At 37.4% G+C, this 24,055-nt stretch overlaps 1 protein-coding gene across 3 annotated transcripts in view; it reads left to right on the forward strand.

Annotated features, from left to right (window-relative positions):
• USP24 (ubiquitin specific peptidase 24) overlaps positions 1 to 24,055 on the forward strand; it is a 60,191-nt gene that overhangs the window by 12,346 nt on the left and 23,790 nt on the right. For 2 of the 3 annotated variants that reach the window (XM_068691206.1, XM_068691207.1), the window contains exons 3-35: positions 541 to 608; positions 1,608 to 1,751; positions 2,293 to 2,415; positions 3,272 to 3,307; positions 3,882 to 3,947; positions 5,292 to 5,357; positions 6,305 to 6,379; positions 7,203 to 7,361; positions 8,561 to 8,675; positions 9,205 to 9,308; positions 9,840 to 9,947; positions 10,453 to 10,548; positions 10,645 to 10,806; positions 12,026 to 12,070; positions 12,620 to 12,727; positions 13,354 to 13,503; positions 14,057 to 14,188; positions 14,723 to 14,834; positions 15,072 to 15,148; positions 16,140 to 16,280; positions 16,433 to 16,486; positions 16,680 to 16,795; positions 17,410 to 17,476; positions 17,638 to 17,748; positions 18,131 to 18,229; positions 18,313 to 18,483; positions 19,038 to 19,123; positions 19,272 to 19,365; positions 19,629 to 19,784; positions 22,090 to 22,187; positions 22,933 to 23,028; positions 23,184 to 23,412; positions 23,741 to 23,900. In XM_068691206.1, the coding sequence (XP_068547307.1) occupies positions 541 to 608; positions 1,608 to 1,751; positions 2,293 to 2,415; positions 3,272 to 3,307; positions 3,882 to 3,947; positions 5,292 to 5,357; positions 6,305 to 6,379; positions 7,203 to 7,361; positions 8,561 to 8,675; positions 9,205 to 9,308; positions 9,840 to 9,947; positions 10,453 to 10,548; positions 10,645 to 10,806; positions 12,026 to 12,070; positions 12,620 to 12,727; positions 13,354 to 13,503; positions 14,057 to 14,188; positions 14,723 to 14,834; positions 15,072 to 15,148; positions 16,140 to 16,280; positions 16,433 to 16,486; positions 16,680 to 16,795; positions 17,410 to 17,476; positions 17,638 to 17,748; positions 18,131 to 18,229; positions 18,313 to 18,483; positions 19,038 to 19,123; positions 19,272 to 19,365; positions 19,629 to 19,784; positions 22,090 to 22,187; positions 22,933 to 23,028; positions 23,184 to 23,412; positions 23,741 to 23,900 (3,624 nt within the window). The remainder of the gene's footprint in view (positions 1 to 540; positions 609 to 1,607; positions 1,752 to 2,292; positions 2,416 to 3,271; positions 3,308 to 3,881; positions 3,948 to 5,291; positions 5,358 to 6,304; positions 6,380 to 7,202; positions 7,362 to 8,560; positions 8,676 to 9,204; positions 9,309 to 9,839; positions 9,948 to 10,452; positions 10,549 to 10,644; positions 10,807 to 12,025; positions 12,071 to 12,619; positions 12,728 to 13,353; positions 13,504 to 14,056; positions 14,189 to 14,722; positions 14,835 to 15,071; positions 15,149 to 16,139; positions 16,281 to 16,432; positions 16,487 to 16,679; positions 16,796 to 17,409; positions 17,477 to 17,637; positions 17,749 to 18,130; positions 18,230 to 18,312; positions 18,484 to 19,037; positions 19,124 to 19,271; positions 19,366 to 19,628; positions 19,785 to 22,089; positions 22,188 to 22,932; positions 23,029 to 23,183; positions 23,413 to 23,740; positions 23,901 to 24,055) is intronic. The other variant, XM_068691209.1, reaches the window with a different exon arrangement.

The following is a 24,055-nucleotide window of genomic DNA, read 5'->3' on the forward strand; positions in this document are numbered from 1 at the left end:
CTGTTCTGTATTCAGTACTTTGGCTGGGGTTAAGTGTGTTATGGAGACGACATGCCCAGCTCATGGTGTAATGAGAGTACGGGGCAGTTTTTCCAACATGCCTGACAGCAGACAAAAGGGAGGTTATAATCTGTAGGAAGAATAAGAGTGGTTAGTGATTCTGGTTTGCGTTGTTGATTTTCAACGTGTGTTAAAAGGCTATGTGTAGATCTTTTTTTTTTTGGGGGGGGGGGGGGTTGGAGGGGAAGGGGATATGAAGCACCAGGAATGGTCTCCACTTAGTATTAAATTTTGAAGAGAGGAACGTGTGTGGTACTAATCACACTTGAAGTTGCGAAAGATTAAACGTTTGGAAACTTCTTATTTCTAAAAAGCAAGTTCTTTTGGCTCACATTCTTTTGTGACTGAAAATAACATAATGCTTAATAATCAATTAATAGTAGCTCTTCTGTTGCTGCTGGTTTTGGTTGGTGTATCCAAAAACTTGCAATGAATTTTCTGAGGTAATCTTAAAACATGTACTTCTTTCTTTCTATAAAGGTCTTTCTGATTCTGATGAGAATTGCAAGAGGTTTATGGACAGATGCATGCCTGAAGCATTCAAAAAGGTAAGTAAGTACAGTACACTAATTTACTGCTTGTTTTTGAGTTGTTCATGGTGGAAATAGTGTCTTTCAATCCAGATTGATACATACTTTAGAAACTGGTAACCAGTGAATGTATTGCTAGATGAAAATCTGAAAAAAAAATTCTGAAGTTGCAGTTCTGCAACTCTTGTATGTGTATTTTTTTCACCTTTTTTCACTACTTTTCACCTCAGTGCTTAATGCCTAACCTGCCTCTCTGACTGTTCTCCTCTGGGTTATTGTGCATCTTCTCTATGGAGCTCCCCAATCTAAGTTCAGAATGTGTTAAGTTGTTATATGCTGAATTTTTTGCAAGTCAGTAATTGAGCCTGATTCTATTGTTTCTTAAAATGGTACAAAAAGTAATGGTATTTAAAATATCAAGCTCTTTAACTGTAAAGACAGCTAATGCGCAGAGCTAGCAGAAATTAAATAATGCTTGCAGATGGAAGCTTCAGGTCCTCTTTAACCAGCTAGGTTAGACCAGATTTAAAGAGCGTGTTTCAGTAGGTGGAAAAGCAGCAATAATAGCTCTCTCTGCATGGTACATGTTCTTTGTTTTCCAACAGCAACTGCTCAAAAAGTGTGAGTCGGTAAATGGTTATTACAGATGAATCAGTGCAGCTCTGCGGAACGTGTACTTGAAGATTTAATAGTCATATGTTCATTCTGCAAACAGTTGCATATTGGCTGTTCTTTACAAAGGTTATAATCTTACCAGTGAGTGGAAATGGAAATCAGTTTGCTTTGATACAAGCTAGTCTCTGTCACAAACTGATTTAAGGCATTCTTCAATTAAATTACAAATTTAATTAACTCTTAAGCCATTAATGCAGAAAGAGGATACAAAATAGCACACCAGCCACTGATTATTACACTCTAAGGAAACATTTGCTCTGAGAACAATCTGGGAGGTGGATAAATTTCTGCTGTTTTACATGATTTTGCTCAAACTTCAAAATTTCTTCTTTGTTTTGGTAGCTGTTGACATCCAGCGCTGTTCACAAATGGGGAACTGAAATCCATGAAGGAATATACAACATGCTTATGCTGCTAGTAGACCTGGTTGCAGAAAGAGTAAAACAAGATCCTATCCCCGTGGGCCTGCTCGGTGTGCTTACAATGGTATTTGTCCCTGATGCAGTTTTTAATAACTATGGTGTTTTGAACTTTGGGATCTGTTTAAGTAATATGGTGAACGAGGGTATACTAGTTCATTGGTGAATATCCTCAAAATGTAGAAGTCTCCACTAATAACTGTCATGAATTGTCCTGTGTTTTATGTGCAATATTAGGGTATTGAATTTTTAAGCTGCGGCTTCTTTTTATCCTATTTAAGTTGTATATTGTCAAAAATACTTCAACTGCTGTCATGTCAGTGTTTATTTTCTGAAAACTGGTACGTTGAGTTCATCTATCCCTTTATACAGATAGCTGACTCACATGGATATTTGATATTGTCTACATAGAACTGAAACTTTAGAATCCTTGGTACAGTAAGAACTGAGGGGCAAGAGGCAGGGGTCATCTGTTGAACTTTAGTTTTTGCTAGATCTTTAATTGTCAACTAGAAGAATGTTCAACTGAAAAAGTCAAATATTATCAGGGTAAGTTTTGGGACTGGTGTAAGCCGTGCTGTTAATTTCCATGGTGTTTTTCTTTCAAGGCCTTTAACCCTGACAATGAATATCATTTCAAAAATCGAATGAAGGTGTGCCAGAGAAACTGGGCAGAAGTCTTCGGGGAGGGCAACATGCATGCTGTCTCACCCATATCCACATTTCAGAAGGTGAGCATGGCATGCCCTAAGCTGCTTTTTAGGCTAGATGTTTTTGTTTCACAACAGATTGGTTAATAGGTGCTTGTAACACAAGAAAGCTTAAAAGTGTGATCAAGAATTACAATAACCAGATCTTCAGTATACGTTGGTCTGTGGAAATGAATTCCCTTTGTCCTCTCAGAATGTCCCAGTTCTCTGTTGGAAACTGGATTTAGAAATTGCTGTATTTTCCTGTCTGAAGTAACACAACAATCAGATGGGTAGATCTGCTGCATCTAAGGACTGACATCTGTTGAGCATGAAATGACCAGGATAACTCAAGGTGTACAGTTCCAGCAGAGAATTCCTGCTTTTCTGTCACCCAGGTTTGGGATATCTTCATCAAACACTGGTGAGAAGCCAGTTTTTGAGGTTTGCATTGTCTTGTGGTTGCTCCAGACAGGTGGGTCTAAAAAACAACCTCGATGTTGTTGATTCTTTTCCTTTAGGAAACATGTTTGTGGCTGTAGAAAGAAAATTCTCCATCTGCTGCTTTGGGAAAGGTCCTTTAGTGATGTTCCACAACAGCTAACGTGCTATAAATATATTTGCTTGTGAGTCAGCAGCCACAGTGTGTATTGTTACCACAGCACATGGTCAGTGATGTCAGGTAGAATCCAAAAACGGATACTGCTAATGAGAACCTCCCAGAGCTCCAGCTACACACTTAGCAAAGGAGCTGTTGTAAACACACTGCTGTGATCTGTGAAATAACAGTGCCTGCCTTTAGGGTGTGGGTTAATGCACTGAATGTGTCTGTCCACATCTGTTCCAGAGACAAGTGTTTGTTGCAGCTACTAATTTTTTAATGTTTTAATTTTTCAAGGAACCTCATGGGTGGCTGGTGGATCTGGTAAACAGGGTACGTAAATGCAAACCAAGCAGAAATGGTACTTGTCACTTGAATCCAGTGCTCTCCAAGTAATTTCCTCCTCTCCCCACCCTTGTTTTTCCCTTCTTTCCTCAGAGTGACAACCACAATAAATAGTTTAAAATGTTAATGCTGTCTGCATCTAGGGAAAGAGCCTTGCTAAACACATCTCATGTTGCTGCCTTTTCCCTTGAGCACCTTTACCATAGCATGATAGCTATCACTAGAAGAGATTAGAGTTCATCTTAGTCTTCAGTGATGTTACTCAATCAAAAGTGCTACGCCAACCTACTATTGCTTTATAAGGTCTAGCTTTTGTCACTACATCCATTTTTACCCAGAACGCTTTGTAGCTTGATGTTTAAGCTGGGACCACATATAACTGCATTGCATTCCCACTGTGTCCCTGAATTCTCATGAAAATGTAAAGCTTATGTTGCATGTGATGTTATGGTGGAGGATACTCGTCATCCCTGTAACTTTTAGTGGAGTATTTTCTATAACAGCATATTTGAAAGATAAAATACTGTAGGTCGCTAATATAATATTGATTATTTTATTTCAGTTTGCAGAGTTGGGTGGATTTTCAGCAATTCAGTCCAAACTCAATTCAGAAGATATTGAGCTTGGGGTAAGTTCATTGTTCGTCCCTAGACTCCTCTCTTTCCATTAGTCACTTCATATAGAACCAGTAACATCATTTTTGGCAGTGCTCTTACGTTCACTTTGGTACAAGAGCAATACTCCCACATAGCCCTGGAGGAATGTTGTCACACTGGAGGTCAGATGAGGCTGTGTGTAAGCGTCCTGTCTAAAGAGACCTCTTGAGGCTTCAGAGGAAAGAGGGAAGGGTTAGCATGCTTTTCTGTCTAACGTTCAGCCTTCCAGTTAGACATTGATCAGTCTAGTTTCACTGCATATTCACCAGTAGGTTGCTGGTTTTCTGATTACTTCAGCTTTATCTGCATTTAGCTGGAAGTGAATTAATTTTTGTGCCTTATAGAAATCATTTTTTAAGAAAAAATCCTTAGGAAGACAGATACTGTCTAATCTTAAGCAACTTTTCAAAAGCTGTGTTTAAAACCAGTCTTAACAGTTGTAAACTATTTTTTTGGTGGTAAAGCCTAACTTCTTTGTTTTCAGCTTCCTAACTTGACTTCACATCTTTTTTCAAGCTGTGAAGAACAAGGAGGCCAAGGGAAAACAATGTAATTTAGAATCTTGTCTCCAAGTATAAAATTAGTCTGTTTTCAATGAACTGTCATATTGGGAGAATTGAATTTCTTTTCTTAGAGTATTAATTCTTTCTGCTTTATGAAAGGATAAGTTCTTATATAAGCATGGCAGAAGAGTAAGAAAATTCAATTTAAATCCTGATACTCCAATAGAAATTTTGACTGTTTAATGAGTAATAACTACTTGTTTAGGGAATCTCATTCAGCATCACTAAACTTAAGACTTTGATTGCAGTGGGGCATATTCAATTTCATTCATAATTTTTGACCCACTCAGTAGAAGCTAGGTTTAATATTCTTCATTGGCAAATGTCTTTACACACTTAATTTCCTGATGATGGATATCAGTTGAAAACCTTGCGTTGAAATGAGCTGGACGTATATGTATATGACACATTTGCAAAAGCTTTCTGCCATTTCTTTCTTTGGAAAAGAAATTCACCATATGGCTTTAAACTTAAGTCTTGTCTTCCCACTTCTCATTGCTGTTAAGCAACCAAAATGTGATGCGCCCTTTTTGTGTCTGATTATTTCTCTGGCTGAAACAGGATTAGACAGAAGACTGGACAGAATGATGAGAGGACTGATACTAATGAAAAATGGGAAGGCATTTTTAATTTCAGGCGAAAATATATATTGTATTCTACAGCATGCAGTAATGTCTCTTTCCTGAACCATGCATTGTTGCAAAGGAGTTACATTCTAAAATCAGTTTATATGTACTGTTTTTTTTTCTTCAGGCAATCTCTGCATTAGTTCAACCATTTGGAGTTTGTGCAGAATATCTGAACTCTTCTGTCGTACAGGTAAAATGTCTATTATGAGTTCTTTTCAGCAAATATAAAAGCCTTGAAAAATGTGACTGGTCATTTGCTCAGATTTAGATCTATTTTAATACAGAAATCCTAAGCAGCATAGTGTCAGAAACACAAGTATGTGAGAATCTTTTTTCATCGTAGCAATTTGGAAAATAAGAGGACTAAAAATGAGTTTGACTGTTGATGTGAAACTGGTGACCGATTCTAAAAAGCCTCCCAAATTCACCTTGGATAAAGTACAGGAACCATTTTAAGAATCCTGAAGGCAGTCAATAGAGGGCTCAACAATATTCAAATTCTTTTTCCAAGCACAGTGATCTTTAATTGTCTATCATCATTTGCAATGGTGAGAAATTTTGGGACTGCTCTTAGTAAACTTCATCAGTGTAAAGCATGCAGGGAAAGAATACAGTGTGATGGATACGTTTATAGTTTTTATTTCTTTTTCTGGCAGAGATAGAGCTCATGGTTATGAGAGTTTAGACGGTAAAAAGTGTGACACAAGAAAAAAAAACACACCGTGATCTCTGTAAACTTGCGAATATGCTCTAGGTTTTACATCTACATTCACTAACAAAAAGCACCGGTTTAATAAATGACAAAGCCTTTATTTGGAAAGGATATATTTTAGGAGCTAATGGGGGTCAAAGGGGCATATGCATCTAATAATTGATGCACTTTGAAATGGGTTTGGGGCAGGTTGGGGTCATCTGTAAACCTGTTGTGGTCTCAAGTAGCTTCTTAGTCTAGGTGCTTCTTTTTCTGGACTTAACTTGCAGGATAGTTTTATATATGTTGCATGTGTTGCTCTATGTTTAAGATAACTGACTTTCAGTTAAGTATTTCATTTTGCTGCAGCCAGATATGCTTAGTAATGTAATTCATTTCAGGAAGCATAAAATGATCTTCATGCCTTTTTCTCTCATTTTTTTTAGCCCATGCTTGACCCAGTCATTCATAAAATGATTAAATACGTACAGAATGTAGAAGAGAAGGACTTGAAAGACAAGGTAATGTTTTATAAATGAAATAATTAAGAACTTTCCGTATGTTGTGGAAATGAAGTCTGTGTAGACTAGAACAAAATCTTATTCTCACTTACAAAAATACAGCCTGTTCTGAATTCTGAGTGACTTGGCTCAAAATATTGAAATGTAGCTAGCCTGCATTTACCCAATTTTTCATAAATCCCTTTTAATTAGATACTTAATGTTTTCACCCTTTTAAAAATATCTTCCCAGTGTTACTGTCAAATACATTTTTGTTGGTCCCCTTCTGCAGTGTACTGATTGCTCACTTTTCTCATTTGCTTGAAGATGCATTCTGTTAAATTCTTATAACTTCTGTGCATACAACTGTTGCGTTATCTGTTTGCTTCTAAAAATCTTGCAACTGTTGTTTAAAGTGGTGTCCGTTCCCACAAGGGGGGGGGTGAAACTAGATGATCTTTAAGGTCCCTTCCAACCAAAACCATATGACTATCTGAAATTTCCTTTTAACTTGTGACTGCTTCATATTGCACTGAATTCGGCATCCAGCTGTAATAAATTTGAGTACTGACTTTTTACTTACTTACTTTTGTTAATTACATACTGGAAATTATGCATAACAGAGGAGCAATTCAGTGCACCAAACTGTAGCAGAAGAGTTCACTTAACGAAAGCTTTTGCTGTCTTAAAATTTCCAATATATAAGTAACACTTTCAGATGTCTGTAGCTTAAATAGTGGATCGCTAAACCTACTGTTTGTGTATCACTGAAGTCTGAAACAGAATACTAAAACCAGTACTGCCTCTTATTTGTCCTTTTTTTTGTTTGTTTCGTTTTCAACAGAGACTAGTCAGTATCCCTGAGCTCTTGTCTGGCATCAAACTGCTGTGTATGCGCTTCCAACCTGATTTAGTAACTGCAGTGGATGATTTACGGCTGGACATTCTGTTGCGCATGTTAAAATCTCCTCACTTCAGTGCAAAAATGAATTCCCTCAAAGAAGTAGGTTTGCTACATGTGGGTGTGTTTGTGTGTGCGCACACGCATGTGCGTGGGTGGGATGGGTTGTTAGTAAGTTGCTAAAGCCACAACCTTAAAAAGGAGGGTGCAACATCTTACAAATTCTGTTGCCTTAGCAAAAGCTCCTAAATACCAAAACAAATTCATGTGACAGGAATTGCTTGTAATATTAGTAGCTACTGAAAGGACTGTGGCCTCCCAGTTAGAAAACTACACATAATTTAAACTTCATTTATAAGCAACAGTGTGTATCATTCCTTCAGTACTCACTCTGAGATCATGCTCATAATTCTGAGATAATTGCTTTTCTCTTTTTCCCGTTGTGAGGAAAAGGGAGAAAAAAAGGGCAGGGAGAGGCAACTTAATCCTCGATTGGTGTTCTCAGGCCAGATGTATCTTATCATTATGCTGTGTAGTTGTATTTTTTATTATGGTTGTGTATGGGCATTGTAGTAGTGTCTAGGAGCTGAAGTTTATGGAACAGGGCTCTTTCTGCTAGTCTCTTAGATAAAAGTAGGAGAAAACATTTTCTTTTTCCTGGAACTTGTGGTTAAGTAGAGAGTTGTTCATTCACTTCTTCCTTCCAGAAATTGTTCAACTTCAGTGTCTCGAAGACATTTTTTAGTATGCAGACACTCTTAAGGTGTTTTAGAGTCCTCCTTCTGGGCTTTTTGCTTCTCTACTTAAGGGAAAATTGAAATACTAAGCCTCATTGCACTGTGGTTCTTAATCTTAAACGCTGTATCCTTGGTGAAGTTACAAAAGCAGAGCTTTTGAAGGCTCTAGCATAAATGTACTTTCTCCACCTTTTCCCTGGAGTGATGAGCCTGTATCGGTTCTGTGTTTGATAAAAATAGGACACTAATTTGAGTATCACAGGCAGAAGCCTGAGATAACCCACTTCTGGTAAATCTGTAGCAACATGCAGCCCAGGCAAGCTTTTCTGTGTCAGTCTGGGAACAAGAATCTGCTGCATCAGACCAATTCCTAGGAGGTGGGTTAGGAATTTACTGTTAAACAGTTTATTTAAAAAACAAAAATAATTGAAAGAAAAATTCTCCTGTGCTCAAAATATTTCAGGATTCACACTTAAGCTTCGTAGAAAGCGTTTTGAATAGATTTCATTATAAGCACTTATAATGCATGTGCATCATTAGAATCTCCCATTTTGAAATTTTTAGGTAACCAAATTAATAGAAGACAGCACTGTGTCTAAGTCAGTGAAGAATGCAATAGATACAGACCGCTTACTAAACTGGCTAGTAGAAAATTCTGTCCTGTCAATTGCTCTAGAAGGTAAGTGCTTTCACAAAGATCTTCAGCATGTGCTTTGAATGTCTTAAACTTAAAAATTTGGTCCATCCTTTTTTAATACATTTGAGTGAAGCATTACTAACAAAGGAGTTCAAGGATTTTGTCATTGTCAAAACAGAGTGAGGATACCCAGCAGGTTTCTGCTACTGTCATCTAGTTCTCTTTGACATTTGTGCAGATGTCTTCCGCTGTACCTGCGGTTTGTACTCACATACCTACGTGTTGTTATTTTAAACCTGTAGAAGAGCAGGAAAAGAGTTCTTTTTTCCAAGCAGTAAGGCCATGTAGGAGTAGATTGCTATCAGATGTATGAAGTAAAACAAGAATAGAAGGAAGCTTGTTCTTTTTCCTTCTTTAGACTGGATTTTTTTGTAGCAGTAGATTGAGAATTTTAGGATAAAGATAACTTTATTCTTGTCCCCTTTAATGTAATTTGTTTATTTATTCTTATGCATTTAATGTGTCTAATGGTTTAAATAAATTAATGCAATTGTCATTCTTTATTTCATAGGTAACATAGACCAAGCGCAATACTGTGACCGTATAAAGGGAATTATTGAACTGCTAGGCAGTAAATTATCTTTAGATGAGCTTACCAAGATTTGGAGAATACAGGTAAGCAATCAAGATTAGGCAGATGCTTTTAGGCTGCCTTGAAAAAATAAGTACTTTTTATTACCAAGTTCTTTAGCTGGTGGAATGTTAGCTGTTCATTTGTCTGCTTTATATTTGCTTGGCTCCTTCCATGAGAGACATGAGAGGTTGTCAGTGTGCTTGAACATTGGTATAAATCGGTATATTAAAGAATCATTGAAACAAGACTTAACGTTTTCAAGCCTCGGGCTGTCTACTGCAAGTCTTACAGGCTTGACCTTCCTCCCTTTTTGCAAGGAAGCTATTTTTTGCAGGGCCATGGCGGACCAGGTTGGACCACTGTTCTTTCCTGCTTTTGAGTTGCTTCTAATGACCTCTGTGCCAACGGAACAAGGAGCAGAGTCAGTTATTCCGAGCTTGTGTTTCTAACATGTCCAAAGCTGTTACATTTCTCATTAATAGAAATAGTAGAATAATGCTTACACCAAAGACTTTTCACTACCTCACTTGGGATTAAAACCTACCTTCTTGTGTTTTCCTTCTTCTTTCCAGTCAGGACAATCCTCCACTGTGATTGAAAACATACATACCATTATTGCTGCAGCTGCTGTGAAGTTTAGTTCTGACCAGCTTAATCACTTATTTGTTCTAATTCAAAAGGTAAGCTTTAACATAAATTTATGTTCCTTGGTAGGAGAATTACTTAAAAATGTACTGAAAAAGGCAAGTGCCTTGCATACATTTATATCTTAGATATAAATGTAAAGTAAAATGTGTGTGTGTATATTTAAAAAAAAAAAAAAAAAAAGGCTGTAGAACAACACTTGTAATACTCTTTTTTTTTTTTGTTAACCCAAAAACATAATTGCCACTATACTACTAATTGACTTAGATTTTAATGTCATGTATTCAGTGCAAAAGCACTTAAAAAGTGAGATTTTAATATATCCGATCTCTTAGAGCTTGTATTTGACAAAAGATTTGGGCAAATTGTTACTGTGGCTGCTAGTAACAAAAATGAAGAAATACACGTGATGGAAACGTACTTGTGTTTTGATTTTCCTGCAGTAAAACACAACTGTAAATTATATTTTTGTGTCCACTTGAGACTTAACAGACTGACAGTGTGTGCTGCTGTAATAGTGAACGTTTCTTTTCTGTACAGAGCTGGGAAACGGAGAGTGATAGAGTGCGACAGAAGCTCTTGAGCCTGATAGGGCGCATTGGTCGAGAAGCACGGGTGGAAACAACCACTGGAAAGGCATGTGAATGCGATTTATTTTCTTCTTTATTAAACATGCGGTTTGTAGTCTTTGCACTTTCCAGGTCCTGATCGGTTTTGGATTTGTTCCTGTAGGTTCTGGAGGTCCTTTGGGAGCTGGCTCATCTTCCAACGTTACCATGTAGTCTCATTCAGCAGGCCTTGGAGGAACACCTGACAATCCTCAGTGATGCCTACGCAGTGAAAGAAGCAATCAAAAGAAGTTACATCATTAAATGCATAGAGGATATTAAAAGGGTTGGTTTATTATTTTGTCTTTTCCAAAATGAAACATTACTTAGCCTTCATGTTGGCCTCTTCTTTCAAGACGTGCAAATTATGTGTCCCATCTGTAAGTTCTTACCTTGGGGAGTCCATGAGAGGGGTAGGCTTTGTGTGAGCCAGTTTGACCCCGAGACTTGTAGTAAGTCTCTTGCCTTTGTTTTAAACAAATTTTCAGCACAAGGAATGATCAGTTTATGGGAAACTACCAGGATGGGCCCAAGGTTAGAATTTGCAAATGGAACCACTATAAAGGTATGTCAGTATTTTAACTGTCCCGTTCACGTGAAAGCTTAAATTAGTTTTCTTTGAGTTAAGCATGTGTTTCTGGCATGTCCGCTAAGTCTCAATGCAAATCAATATTTAAATCATAGGAATTTTGTATTTCAATTAAAAAAAAGAATAACTTATTGTCTAACATGGAAGTAGTCGTTCTTGGGCCTGCCTGTGCTAAGATGTGTTTGGCAGCAGCAGACACATGCATGGCTTAGTAGACTGTGCCTACTCTATGCTGCACTGTTCATATAGCAGGCAGTTTTCTGAGATTTGAAAGAATTCTATCTTCTGTTATTGTGGGTTTTTTTTGAACTGGAAAGATGCCCATAAAACAAAAGGCTTGTACTTTTTTCATACATTTCTTTCATATTAAATTAGGTTTTGTCTGTCATGCAGTATCTATAGAGGATGTTAGTTCTTTAGGAAGCATAGTATGTTTCTTGATATTGACCACTTTTCTTTTTTGCTTTTGTTTGTGAATACAGATTTACAAGTTTGGGTTCTCAATGTCTGCAAAATTTTGCAGTCTTTTCTGATCTTATGCTTTCCTGTTCTTGCATTCTTTTTAATTGCATTCTGCCAAGGGCCTTAACAAAGGTGCTGCAGCGGGGAACGCTAACGGAAAGCTGTAACTATAGGCTGGAAAAAATGGGGAAAGCATACAATATGCTTTTAAAAATACATCATTTGCTTATTTCCTTGTGTTAGGGGAAATGAAGAAGTAAATTAGGAGGGAATGTAATATTAAGACAACATTCTCAGCTACATGAGGGAGTCTTCAGTAGAACACTATTATGGGCAGGTTACTTTAGTGTCTCTAAGTGAGCAGGTGGTATTGGTCATTGTCGGTATTTAAACCAGACATCACTTATCTGAACAAAAAAACTTCAGTACTGGTTTATGTGATCAAACTTTACAGAACATGAAGCCTCCCAGAAAAGTGATGAGCAGTTCTAACAATGAGGTAGGATCCTTTGTAGGATCTCTTTCAAAATGCAGCTTAAATAGCCTTTGCTTCCTATCAGAGGGCTCCTTGCAGCACCAAATCAGAAATTTCATCTCATCTCTTAACCCTCAGTAGTACTTCAGATTTTTTTTTCTTCTGTTATTCTCACCTTAACAATAAGTAACCTCATTTGACTGTATTTGCCCTTTAAAGCCCTAACTGGCCCGCTTTTATCTCCTGTAATTGAGGAAGGTGGTGGTTGTTATCCCTCTGCTGCAACTGAGTTTTTGTGTGCTAAATTTGCATGTTCTCTAGCAAGGAGGCGGTACTTTGGGCTTAATAATCACAGCAAAATGTTTCAAAGGACATCTTGAAGAAGGTAAAGGGGCACCTTCGGTGTTTGGAAGGGAACCAGGAACAAGTCACTGAACCCTTCTGAGCTAGTAACTGTTGTTTTGAAACAGGGGTATTAATGGAAATCATTACTCTTAGGAGTCTATGAGGAGAATTAGGACATTGCTGAGCACGTACACATGTGTAATTCTTTTTTACCTTTCTCACTACTAGTCATCCCAGCACAACAATCCTCAGTTTGTGTGGGTGGTGCCAGCGTTACGTCAGCTTCATGAAATCACGCGTTCATTTATTAAGCAAACTTACCAAAAACAAGACAAGGTAAGAATATGTGCTGAGATTTTTGACTCCCTCGTTATGTCTGTATGGCTCTGCTTCTCTAGAGTTTAGAAAAGAGAGGGGGGAAAAAAAGAAGAAAAAACATTAAGTACAGCTTTGTGATGTAGCATAAGGTAAATCTACAAGTAGATAGGTTGTGTTGTGTGCTGCCCATTGTTGTGTGTGTGCATATGTTTATAAATAAAATCTGTTTGCTGTGTCAGGACTGTTTCTATTTTATTCTCAGCTTTTTGTAAAATAATTAACAAGTATGTCTCTGTTAAGAAACGACCATTGCTAATGTTTAGAGCAGTTAATTTGTAGTTGTATTAACACTGACAGTTGGAAAACAGATTGAAATACCAGCAAATCATGTGTGCTATTCTATGGCTAAGCGGAGGTGTGGGACTTTGTTTGCAATCTGCAGCACACATTTCAGCACATGCTGAAAATGGTATTGCCAGAGGGCTTTGGATATTTGGAAGGGGTACAGCTGACTCTGGTGAGAGGGGATCATTATCCTTCCCATAAAAAACACTTTTCTATAAAAGAGCAGACTGTCGAATGCATATCTGTTTATATATATTATTTAAAAACCTCTTTTATTGATGTATGTTTGTTTTACCAAGAGCATTATTCAAGATCTAAAGAAAAACTTTGAAATAGTGAAGTTGGTGACAGGAAGCTTAATATCATGCCACCGTTTGGCTGCGTCTGTGGCAGGTCCTGGAGGGCTTGTTGGAGGAACGTTAGTGGACGGCCGATACACTTACCGGGAGGTATTGAACCTGCATTTCTCACTACCTTAGGGGGTTGAAAACTTGGTCATTGATAAACTACATCATGTCTCATAAAATTAGTTGATTTTTCATTTTGGGAATTCACTGGAATATGTTCTGTCTGGCGAATAATTGCACTACTAGTTTTTATTCATAATTCTGACACTTATCTGTTGGGAATTATTACAGCTTCGTTATATTATGTAACAAGGGTGATGGAACATCACACTCGACAAATTTCTTCTCAGAGTCTTCTCTGATTTGTTGAGAACATGATCTCCTTATTCCAGGAGCTGTGTCTCCAAGCTTGTGCAGCCTTTGGCTTATATGCAAGCTTCAGTTTGAAGCCATCATAGAAAGATAATCAAAAAGCAGTAATTTTAACAACTGTGTGAAATAGAAACTAAGTGCATTTCAGAGAGTTTCTAGTCCTCAGGCTTTGCAAACTGTACTCGTATTCAATCACTAAGTTTGTCAAAACTAAAAAAAAAAATGTTCAGAGTTCTTGTTATGGAAAGAAAAATCTTAAAACCGTGTTTGTTTCCTTTTTCAGTATTTGGAAGCACATCTAAAATTTTTGGCATTTTTTCTGCAAGAAGCCACTCTTTATTTGGGCTGGAATCGTGCCAGGGAGATCTGGGAATGCCTTGTAACTGGCCAGGATGTTTGTGAGTTAGATCGAGAGGTAAGAAATACTCAAGTTGTTGTCTGTGGTTGCAGAGTGAATCTTACATGTGCTATTCATGAGCCTTTATTTGGTGAGGTACATGGAACATAAGTAGTAAACGTTAAGTAATAAGGTATTAGATGCTTACTGTGTAAGCTAATGAAGCCACTTCTGTTATGTTTGCTTATGACTAGGATGCTCTTTTAATATTAAACTTGACTGGAAGAGTAATGTTGGTGAGGAGATTAGTTGCAGATTTGTGGATGCTAGCTAGAAAATTACTGCCTGAAAGCTTGCAGAGTCATAAAAGAGATGTTCAGTGATATTTGGGTGTGAGATGACTATCAATATTAAGTATCTCAATGCTGCAGTACAGCTGGTATAATAAGTAAAGTTACTGTGAGATTTTGAATTTCTTGCTGCAGATCAAGCTTTTGTGTGATAAGTTACACAGTTACGTAAGATAGTATCTGACGTAGTTTTATACAGCAATGACAATTGAAATAATTGTAATGACAATGGGATAAAAACATACCTGCTTTTCACTCACAGATGTGCTTTGAGTGGTTTACCAAAGGACAACATGATCTAGAGAGTGATGTACAGCAACAGCTCTTCAAAGAGAAAATTCTTAAACTGGAGTCGTATGAAATTACTATGAATGGTATGAAAATTATGTTGGTCAACAGAACTGGTTTTTAAATAAATATAATCATTTTGCTTTCTAAGTCTTCAAATTAAACATCAAGCAGCTCTGTAAATAAACGGGTCTTCTGCTGTCATTCTGAGTTTTAATAGTTATAGAAGAAAAAAGTCACTCTTGCATTTGATATCTCCTTTAAAAAAGGATAAAAACTTGTCCTGACCTGAATAAAATGCTTGCATCACTTTTCACTTTCAGGTTTTAGTTTATTTAAGACTTTCTTTGAAAATGTGAACCTGTGTGACCATCGACTAAAGAGGCAAGGGACTCAGTTGGTGAGTGTTCTGTCAAGTTCATTCTTGTGTACTACTTGTGGTATCTTGAGGAAGGGAGGAGGTTAGAGGAGGATTCTGTATCAGCTGTTTGATATGGTCGTGTTTGTGTTAGTATGCAGGTTGTCCTTCTAGCATTAATGTTGTTAAATGCTGAAGCTAAAACACTGAAATAACTATAGGAGAATCACAGAACTGAAGGGGTTGGAAGGGACCTTGAAAGATCATCAGGTCTAAATCCCCCCCGCCCCCCACCAAAGCAGGTTCCTTAGAGCAGGCTGCCCAGGTAGGCGTCCAGACAGGCCTTGAATATAAAATTCAGCCATTGATAACAAGAAGCTGCTATGTAGCTTCTAAAATTCTGTACAGGTCTAGTAGCAATCATGAATTCTAGTGTGAATTTCTCTTGCTTTTCCTTGGCAGGAAAATGTGTGTTTTTCTATTCCTTTACAGGGGACTTAGGCTTATCATAGTCAAGTTCTTTTTTAACTTTGTGATCCTTGTCTGGCTTTATTAAGTTAATGGTTTTATGTTAAGTATTTTCCGTAGGCATTCTAGATCTCTATCACAGAGTTAATTTACTTCAAATGCATATTTTTTTGCTAAGTATTGTAGTAGGTTTTATGATGTTTTATTATTTATTTACCCAATGTGGTTAGTTACCACATTGATCTCTGTGAAACAAATTCCATTCCCAATTACATTTCTCAGTGGTTTTGAACTGTAAAATTCTTCACATGGCTTGACTGGAAGTGCTCTTTGGAACTTCACCTGTAGACAAATGTTTTGTTTCTAGTATGAATATGTAAGTTTGTAGCTGCTGGTGTCACTTTGCAATGTGGCAAAACTTGGCAACATGTTGGAAAAGAAAATTGTTAAGATTTAATTAAAAAGTACTTTCCCAGCAGATGAAAAACTGTTTTGTTCCTGTTTGAACTCTTTCTTACTTAAGAAATCCAGTCATGTTTTACTGCTGTTCTTTTTTTTTGCATAGAGCGTAGAAAAACTGGAATTAATAGGAATGGATTTCATTTGGAAGATTGCAATGGAATCACCTGATGAAGAAATTGCAAACGAAGCTATTCAATTGATAATAAATTACAGCTATATTAACCTAACTCCTAGATTGAAAAAGGTAAACACATTTGTATATGAAAATGCTTTGACATTCAGAGCAATTTGACACTCTGCATGTTAAAATCTATAGTTTATTGGGTTCTTTAAGTTTATAAGTAATTCCTACGTTTTTGTATTAAGTTCTAAATCATTTGCCTGTTGTATCTGCAGGATTCGGTATCACTGCACAAGAAATTCATTGCTGATTGCTACACACGACTGGAGGTAAAAAACAAATTTTACTTGTTCTTGTACCTATGTCCTCTTTCATTTTTTTATTTTAGGGTTAGAATAATTGACTATGGTAATTCTATTTAAAGAAAAAAATAATTCCACAGGTATTTCTTGTCCTTGTAGCTCTCTGGCACACACTAATGGTCTATTTAAACAACCACTTATACTCTGCTTTATATTCTAGGCGGCCAGTTCAGCACTCGGCGGTCCAACATTAACACACGCTGTGACAAGAGCTACAAAAATGCTTACAGCAACTGCTATGCCTACAGTAGCAACATCAGTTCAATCTCCCTACAGGTAAGCTCGTCTTCAAAAAGGCAAATATGGCCGTATATATTTGCTCCCAGCAACTTCCTGACTGATTTTGAGTGATGATCAAAATTGCTGAGTTACTGTGTTGGCCAGCAATGTTCTGTTCAGTGTTCATTTCTCATTATTGGTAGTTGTGTATTCTGTCACAATGTAATTTGAGTTCCAAAAAGATGTTAACAAAACCTGTGTTATATTAAAAAAATATATATATTTTAAAAATAACATAAATAGACTGAAAGCCTGAGTGCTGAAGTTCTCAAAATTGCCGTCCTACTGGTGTTGTTTCTGGGGCAACGTGTTTTTTATTTGGTAGAGAAAAGGATGTTTTTATCCTTCCCCTTAATTTATGCATGCTTAAATGTGTATAGCTTAAATATGTGAGCACAGAGGTGACCTCTGGAAACATGAAGCTTCTGAAGTTCAGTATGTCTCAAGCAGCGTAATGCAAGATTCAATTATAATAAACAACAAAAATAGCTCAAGAATTATTCCCAGTGTTAAGGATCTGCATTTGAAAACAGTTAGTTCATGATTGCTATATGTGTGTATTGAAAACTAATCTCCGAGACAAGTGACTTATTTTGCATGTTTATCCCTAGGTCAACTAAACTTGTAATAATTGAGAGACTGCTGCTATTGGCAGAGCGTTATGTGATAACAATAGAGGTAAGATAATTTCTTCCTAGGCAAGAATGCAACTTCCAATATTATTAAAAACAGTGAAAGTAACTTAAACCTATGTAACTATAGTAAATTTGTTACATGTCATCACAAAAATGTATTTGTTCTCAAGGACGGTATTTACCATTGTCTTTCTCTTCCGCCAGGACCTTTACTCTGTCCCCCGAACTATTCTACCTCATGGTGCCTCTTTTCATGGACATATTTTAACTCTTAATGTTACATATGAATCTACCAAAGATACCTTCACCATAGAGGTATGTGTGTACAGGTTGTATGTTTCATGCCATGTTGATCTTTTAGCTACTTGGTTCTTTTTGATACTTGGTCTTAAGAGAGGGAGCTGTTTTTAAGGACTCAGCTTGCAAAATCTATCTAAAAATGCTAAATGTGTGTATAAGCCTATAGTAATGGAAGTATCTGTAGCATAAATGGCTTACATCACTGCAAGGTGGAAAAGCTGTTTCCTTGCTGTTAGAGATAGATCATTTCTAGTGCTGTCCTACCCCAGTAGTCTCTTTTTATACCTTAATACCTTTACTATCCTATGCAGGAGAACTTCCCTGAAAGGTTTATTTTTATCTCTCAGGATTGAGTTCTTGAGCAGGCATGCTAAACAAATCTCATTTAATTTTACAGGCTCATAGCAATGAAACTGTAGGGAGCGTCAGGTGGAAGATAGCAAAGATGTTGAATTCTCCTGTGGATAATATACAGATATTTGCCAATGACAGCCTGGTATGTTAACTAGAATTCTCATTATGTATGAAAATCCAATCTGTCTTTCAGATATCAATTAAATGATAGATATTTTCTTGCAGCTAACAGTAAATAAAGATCAGAAACTACTCCACCAATTGGGCTTCTCTGATGAACAAGTCCTTACAGTAAAAACATCAGGAAGCGGGACACCGTCAGGGAGCTCAGCAGATTCCTCAACCACTTCCAGCAACAGCAGTGGTGTATTTAGTTCATCCTATGCAATGGAACAGGTACAACGTAGTAGCCTGAAAACTGCCCTTGCTTTTGAAGGGGGTGAGGTAGAAAGGGGATAGTAGGGCAGTGCACAGCTTGGGTGGTGGAACAGATACAGGAAGTTGGGACAGAAGCTTTTTACATCAACATTTTACACTAAGGTACCAAGCAGGCTACGCTAATCTCTACAGAGTCTTTTGTTAAATCCTGGAATAAGCGACTCTTGACTTAATTTTGAGGTTACATACTTGGCTGGAGCAGAGATTTCCAGATTTTCACCATTAATAAAGCTGCAGTATGAAAATAAACTAGAAAGTATCAACTAGCATATTCAGACCACTCCTAGTCTGTATTGTATGTGAACATTAATCACTGATGTCAAAATTTGCTTATTAAAAGGGAAATGGGGTAATAGTGAAATTCAGATGGTCTCAATCTGGAAGGTAGATGGGATTTCACTGAGCCACATTGACGTCTGGGTCAGTTGTTTCAATGAAGAGCTCTACTGAAATACTTAGAACAGAGAGGGGAGGACAAAAATAACACCTTCGTATTTTTGCTTAATTCTCAGGAGAAATCCCTCCCTGGAGTAGTCATGGCTCTCGTGTGTAATGTGTTTGATATGCTTTACCAGCTTGCCAATCTAGAGGAGCCAAGGTAAGCAAGCTAAGTAGTTATCAAATACAGAAGAAATGCTCATGTTGCAAAGCTCAAATAGCTGCTTATTTTATAGTGTATAAGCATTCACCTGGCCACAGTGTGGCTGAGCCCTCTTTTGCCTAAGTAATTTCTGATAACTTTTCAGAATAACGCTGCGGGTGAGAAAACTTCTGCTTTTAATTCCTACTGACCCAGCTATTCAAGAGGCACTTGATCAGCTTGATTCCCTGGGAAGGAAGGTATGGATTAAACAATACCAAATGCTGGTGAGCTGAACAAAAAGGGTTTTACTAGCAGATTTCTTAAGTTATCTGTAAAATGATGATCTTTGGGTTTGAAGCTACTGCAAAAACAATGCTCGTCTTAAGGGTTGATGACGTATTTCTGAGCATTTGGAGATGAAAGGGTTATTATAGGGATTATATGAGATAATATGATGTTGCCAATTATAACAAACTGCAGTTGTCTAAAAATGTTTTTTTTTGTTTCTTATTCCTCCTAGAAAACACTGCTCTCAGAATCAAGCTCTCAGTCTTCAAAATCTCCGTCCTTGTCTTCAAAACACCAACATCAGCCCAGTGCTAGTTCAATACTAGAAAGTCTTTTCAGATCTTTTGCTCCAGGCATGTCCACCTTTAGAGTTCTCTATAATTTAGAGGTAAGAAAAATTTTCTTCTTTCATACTTGTGTTTCTGAGTGCTAGGTTTAAGAAGATGAAATTTTCTTGGGCAGGAGGCCTCAAATTCACCATGATGTTATGGAAAACGCACATGTCGAGTCATAGCCTGTTTTCCTGTATACAATAAATTCCCTGTAACAGAAGGGGTAAAGAAGTTCCACATTAGAGACTTTATTGTGAAGCCACGCCTCTCTTGTGATTGCAAGGTGGAAGGAGTATTTTGATTTATATGGAGACAAGCAGAGAAATGTTGAAATCCTTACTGTTCAGGTACAATTCCTGCCTGAATCTCCCAATACTTAATGAATTTTTTATCACATAAAAATGTTGGTCCTTTTAAAAATGAAGGGGAGTAGTTGTTTAGTTTGTTTCTACTCAAATCCTTTTGAAAGGTTGATTATTTTAAGGAAGAATAATGCTAGAGATTCAGAGGGAACTGGCAAAAAGAATGCTAATTTTCCTTCTACATAAGTCTACCATATTCTGTCTGTAGAGGCTAAGGAGGAATATTTCTTGAAGCATTCAGCTGTGAAGAATTTTCACTATCCAAATGCGCAGGGCTTTTACCCAGGAGCTTCTGGCCTGTTTTAACTGTGCATGCAAAGTGAGTGGAATGCATACAATTTTTTTAACCCTAAATATTCTCCTGCGTAAGTTCTTTATCCAGAAGTCTTAAAACACTGGGTTGGACACTGTAAAAAGCTTCTTTCCAAGAGCTCAGTGCATGGATTTTAAAGAGAATGAAAGGGTTCAGTTGGTGGTGTTCTTACGTCACATTAATCTGCACACTCTAGGAAACTGGGCAGTGTCTAGTTCTGCTCACAGATCCCACCGTTAATAAGGACATATTACAAATATAGTCTGAATAATATGAAGTTGCAGGACCATTGCTAGCAGCTTCAAATACAGTGGACAAAGTTACTGTTCTGTCCTCAGTGTGTGCCAAGATTGTTGTAGGAGTTTTGTTATAGTTGCCTTCCTTTGGACTTCTGCAGTCTTAACATTCAGTCTTGATCATCCTACACTCTGACATCCCATTGCACTGGTAGGGTTCCTCCTTTTTCCGTCAAGCTGGAATGAAATATATTTGTCTCTAAAATGTGTTGACAAGTTCTACAACTGAAAGCAAATGGCTTAACATATCACAGCAAGGATATTTTGTTGAACTGGCAGGTTATCTTACAGTGTGACAAGATGGCTATCTACTTCTATGCCAGAGAAAATAATGAAAGCAAGCAGTAATTTGCTTGCTTTTCTGGCAAGGAATAAATAGTAGTAAATTGGATTAGATATGTAGATTTTGAGTGGACTTGCTCCTCAAATCCAGTCAAGCCAGTTGGAAGATGAGTGTTGTCAGAAAAAGATGGCATGGTGTTTTATTCCCCCAGCTGGTAACCTGTTCAAACACTAGGAAACCAGTCTGGAGCACTGGGATAACTGCTTCCTGAAGAATGTGCGCAGCAAATTTTAGTGATGTGAAAGAAATGAAAATTATCTGTCTTAGAGGTTCAGGGTTATATCATGCAGTGTTGTAATAAGGTTTCATACCTGGAACTTTGTAAACCATGCTTATGGTATGCGAGCATGGAAACCACATATTTTGTTTTTCCATGTGCAGCATTGTTGGCTGTACCTACTGAAGGGACTTTTCAAGAAAGCAAGTAACTTCTATATTTTTTTTTCTATTTATTCTGGTTTTTAAAAAAAGTGGAATGGATTATAAATGTACCAACAGAGACTGCAGAATTCTACATCTGTATTTCCGAGTGTAATTGGATTCTGTGAAGTTCAGTGCTGACTTAAAACAAGAGGGATGATGCAGAGGTGAAGTTCACAAGGGCTGTAGAATTATCTGGACTATCCTTAAAAAAAAAAAGAGAGAAAATTATATTTAATACAATTATTTCAGAAGACATGAGTTAATACATAAGCCATCTCTAAGGTGTTTTATTGGCTGCTGTCAACTGAAAATCTTCAAAAGGAGAAGGATTTGTGCTATTAAGGAGTTCCTTCTGAGCCTGAAGACACATTTCACAGACTAGAGTATGTACTTTATTCTCTTAATAAATGAACAGCAGTGAAGATAACAATGCCCTTTGATACAGGATAAATATCTGTAGTAGTCTTTGCTGTCCTGGATATTTTCAGTATGATTTCTTTTTACAGACTAGAGCTTAATAGAGCTGTATTGTTAATTCCATTAGTAGTGGATTTTTTCCTACTATAGTTTTGACCTTCAGCAGTAAAGAAATACTAAGATTTATGTGTGGATACTTTATTTTAGGTACTGAGCTCCAAGCTGATGCCAACTGCAGATGACGAAATGGCAAGAAACTGTGCCAAGTCTTTCTGTGAAAATTTCCTCAGAGCAGGAGGTTTGAGGTTAGATTTCAAAATCTTGACTCTATTTGTAACACTTAATTTAGCTAGCTGTTCTGTGGTTCTGCTTTCCATGCTGTAGCACACTTGTACAGTTTTGAGCTGCTTTTTTTAGACGAAAAGTCCATTCAAAGCTAGCCTTTTATTTACGAGTGTCTGGAAAGATATGATAGCTACCATGGTAATGTAACGGTGTATATCATATTAACACCAAAATAAAGATAGGCACAGATAAGCCTATGAAGTGTAGCTTACACAGACGTAGTTAAATAATGGAGATTTCAATAGCTAGCATTCCAGTTCAAATTTGTAAGTGGCTACATTACACGTGCTATGTCCTGCATATACACCAGCAGACAGTTTCTAGCAGTCAAAGCGTGGAGTGTGTATTGGGAACCAAATTAAATTTGGCCGTCTCCGAAATCCAGACCCTTCAGATAAGGTACAGTCATTTGGAGGACTTGGCAACACTGCTTATAATTGTGTCAAAATTGTCAAGTATGTGTTGCTCTTAAAGTTCTGTACCCCGTAGATCCTGAAGCATTTGCCAGCAGGAACAGAAATCTCCAATCTATAAATGCAGGAGGGGAAAATAGGGATGTTAGTCTCCAAAGCTGCCAGTTTGGCAGTTTTAACTGGCATTCAATTGAGTGAATAAGAGGAGGGAAGGATGGAGATAAATTAATTGCACCTCTTTCCTAAGTAAAATGCTTTCAAACAGAGCCTGTATTATTGATTTGTTTTTAAGTTTGGTGGTGAATGTGATGCAGAGAGATTCCATCCCTTCAGAAGTAGACTATGAAACCAGACAGGGAGTCTATTCCATCTGCCTGCAACTTGCAAGGTAAGTAATTGCTTCCCATTAGATTCAGTGCCGCTTTCTTGGCTTTTGGAGTGTCCCTCGTAATATTTAAGTTTGAAATAGGACTCAGAGTATCAGTTACTCACTTGCTGTGAACGTTCAGAAATAAGCTTGACATTTCTGCTCTGTGAATGTAGGTTCTTGCTTGTTGGCCAGACAATGCCTACCTTACTGGATGAGGATTTCATTAAGGATGGGGTAGAAGCATTGTCCTCGCGCCCCTTCCGTAACGTCAGCCGGCAAGGAAGTAGGCAGATGTCCATTTGTGGAACACCTGAGAAGTCATCCTACCGACAGCTCTCTGTGTCTGATAGATCCTCCATTAGGGTAGAAGAAATCATACCAGCAGCAAGAGTTGCCATACAAGTAAGGAAGTGTTTGATTATTTGTGGTGATGTAGCAGTGTGATCTCTGGTGGCAGCTGTATAACTCCTGGATTTTCAGTCAAAAGTCTACTTTCTATGCGAGTTCTTGCCCAGCCTTCATTTAAAAGCCTCTGTTATCAGTCTCTCTTCCCTACCTTTATCTGGTTTTTAACATCTAACTTAAGGCATCCTTAAGCCTGGTTAGAGAAGAGAGAAGAACAAATCCAAATGTGAATTTGACATGATGCAGAAGATACATTCCTCTAATCCCTATCATTAACAAAGGCTGTCGACCATCACAGAATTAATGCTGTTTCTTATTTCTTCAGACTATGGAGGTGAATGATTTCACTTCTACAGTGGCTTGCTTCATGCGACTTTCTTGGGCGGCTGCTGCAGGACGACTGGACCTCGTAGGAAGTAGTCAGCCAATAAAAGAAAGCAACACTTTATTTCCTGCAGGGATTCGAAACAGACTTAGCAGCTCAGGTAGGTTATTGTGCCTAACATCTTTTAAAACATCTTTATTGAAGAGAGCATTTGGAAGCCATCTTTAGGGATGGAAGTATTTGGTTTATTCTTAATTTAACACATGTGAAGTGTGAATCTGATTACATAAATCTAAGAAAAATGTTGCATGTTCG

The sequence above is a fragment of the Anas acuta genome, chromosome 8 (genome assembly GCF_963932015.1).
Source record: "Anas acuta chromosome 8, bAnaAcu1.1, whole genome shotgun sequence".
Lineage (NCBI taxonomy): Eukaryota > Metazoa > Chordata > Aves > Anseriformes > Anatidae > Anas > Anas acuta.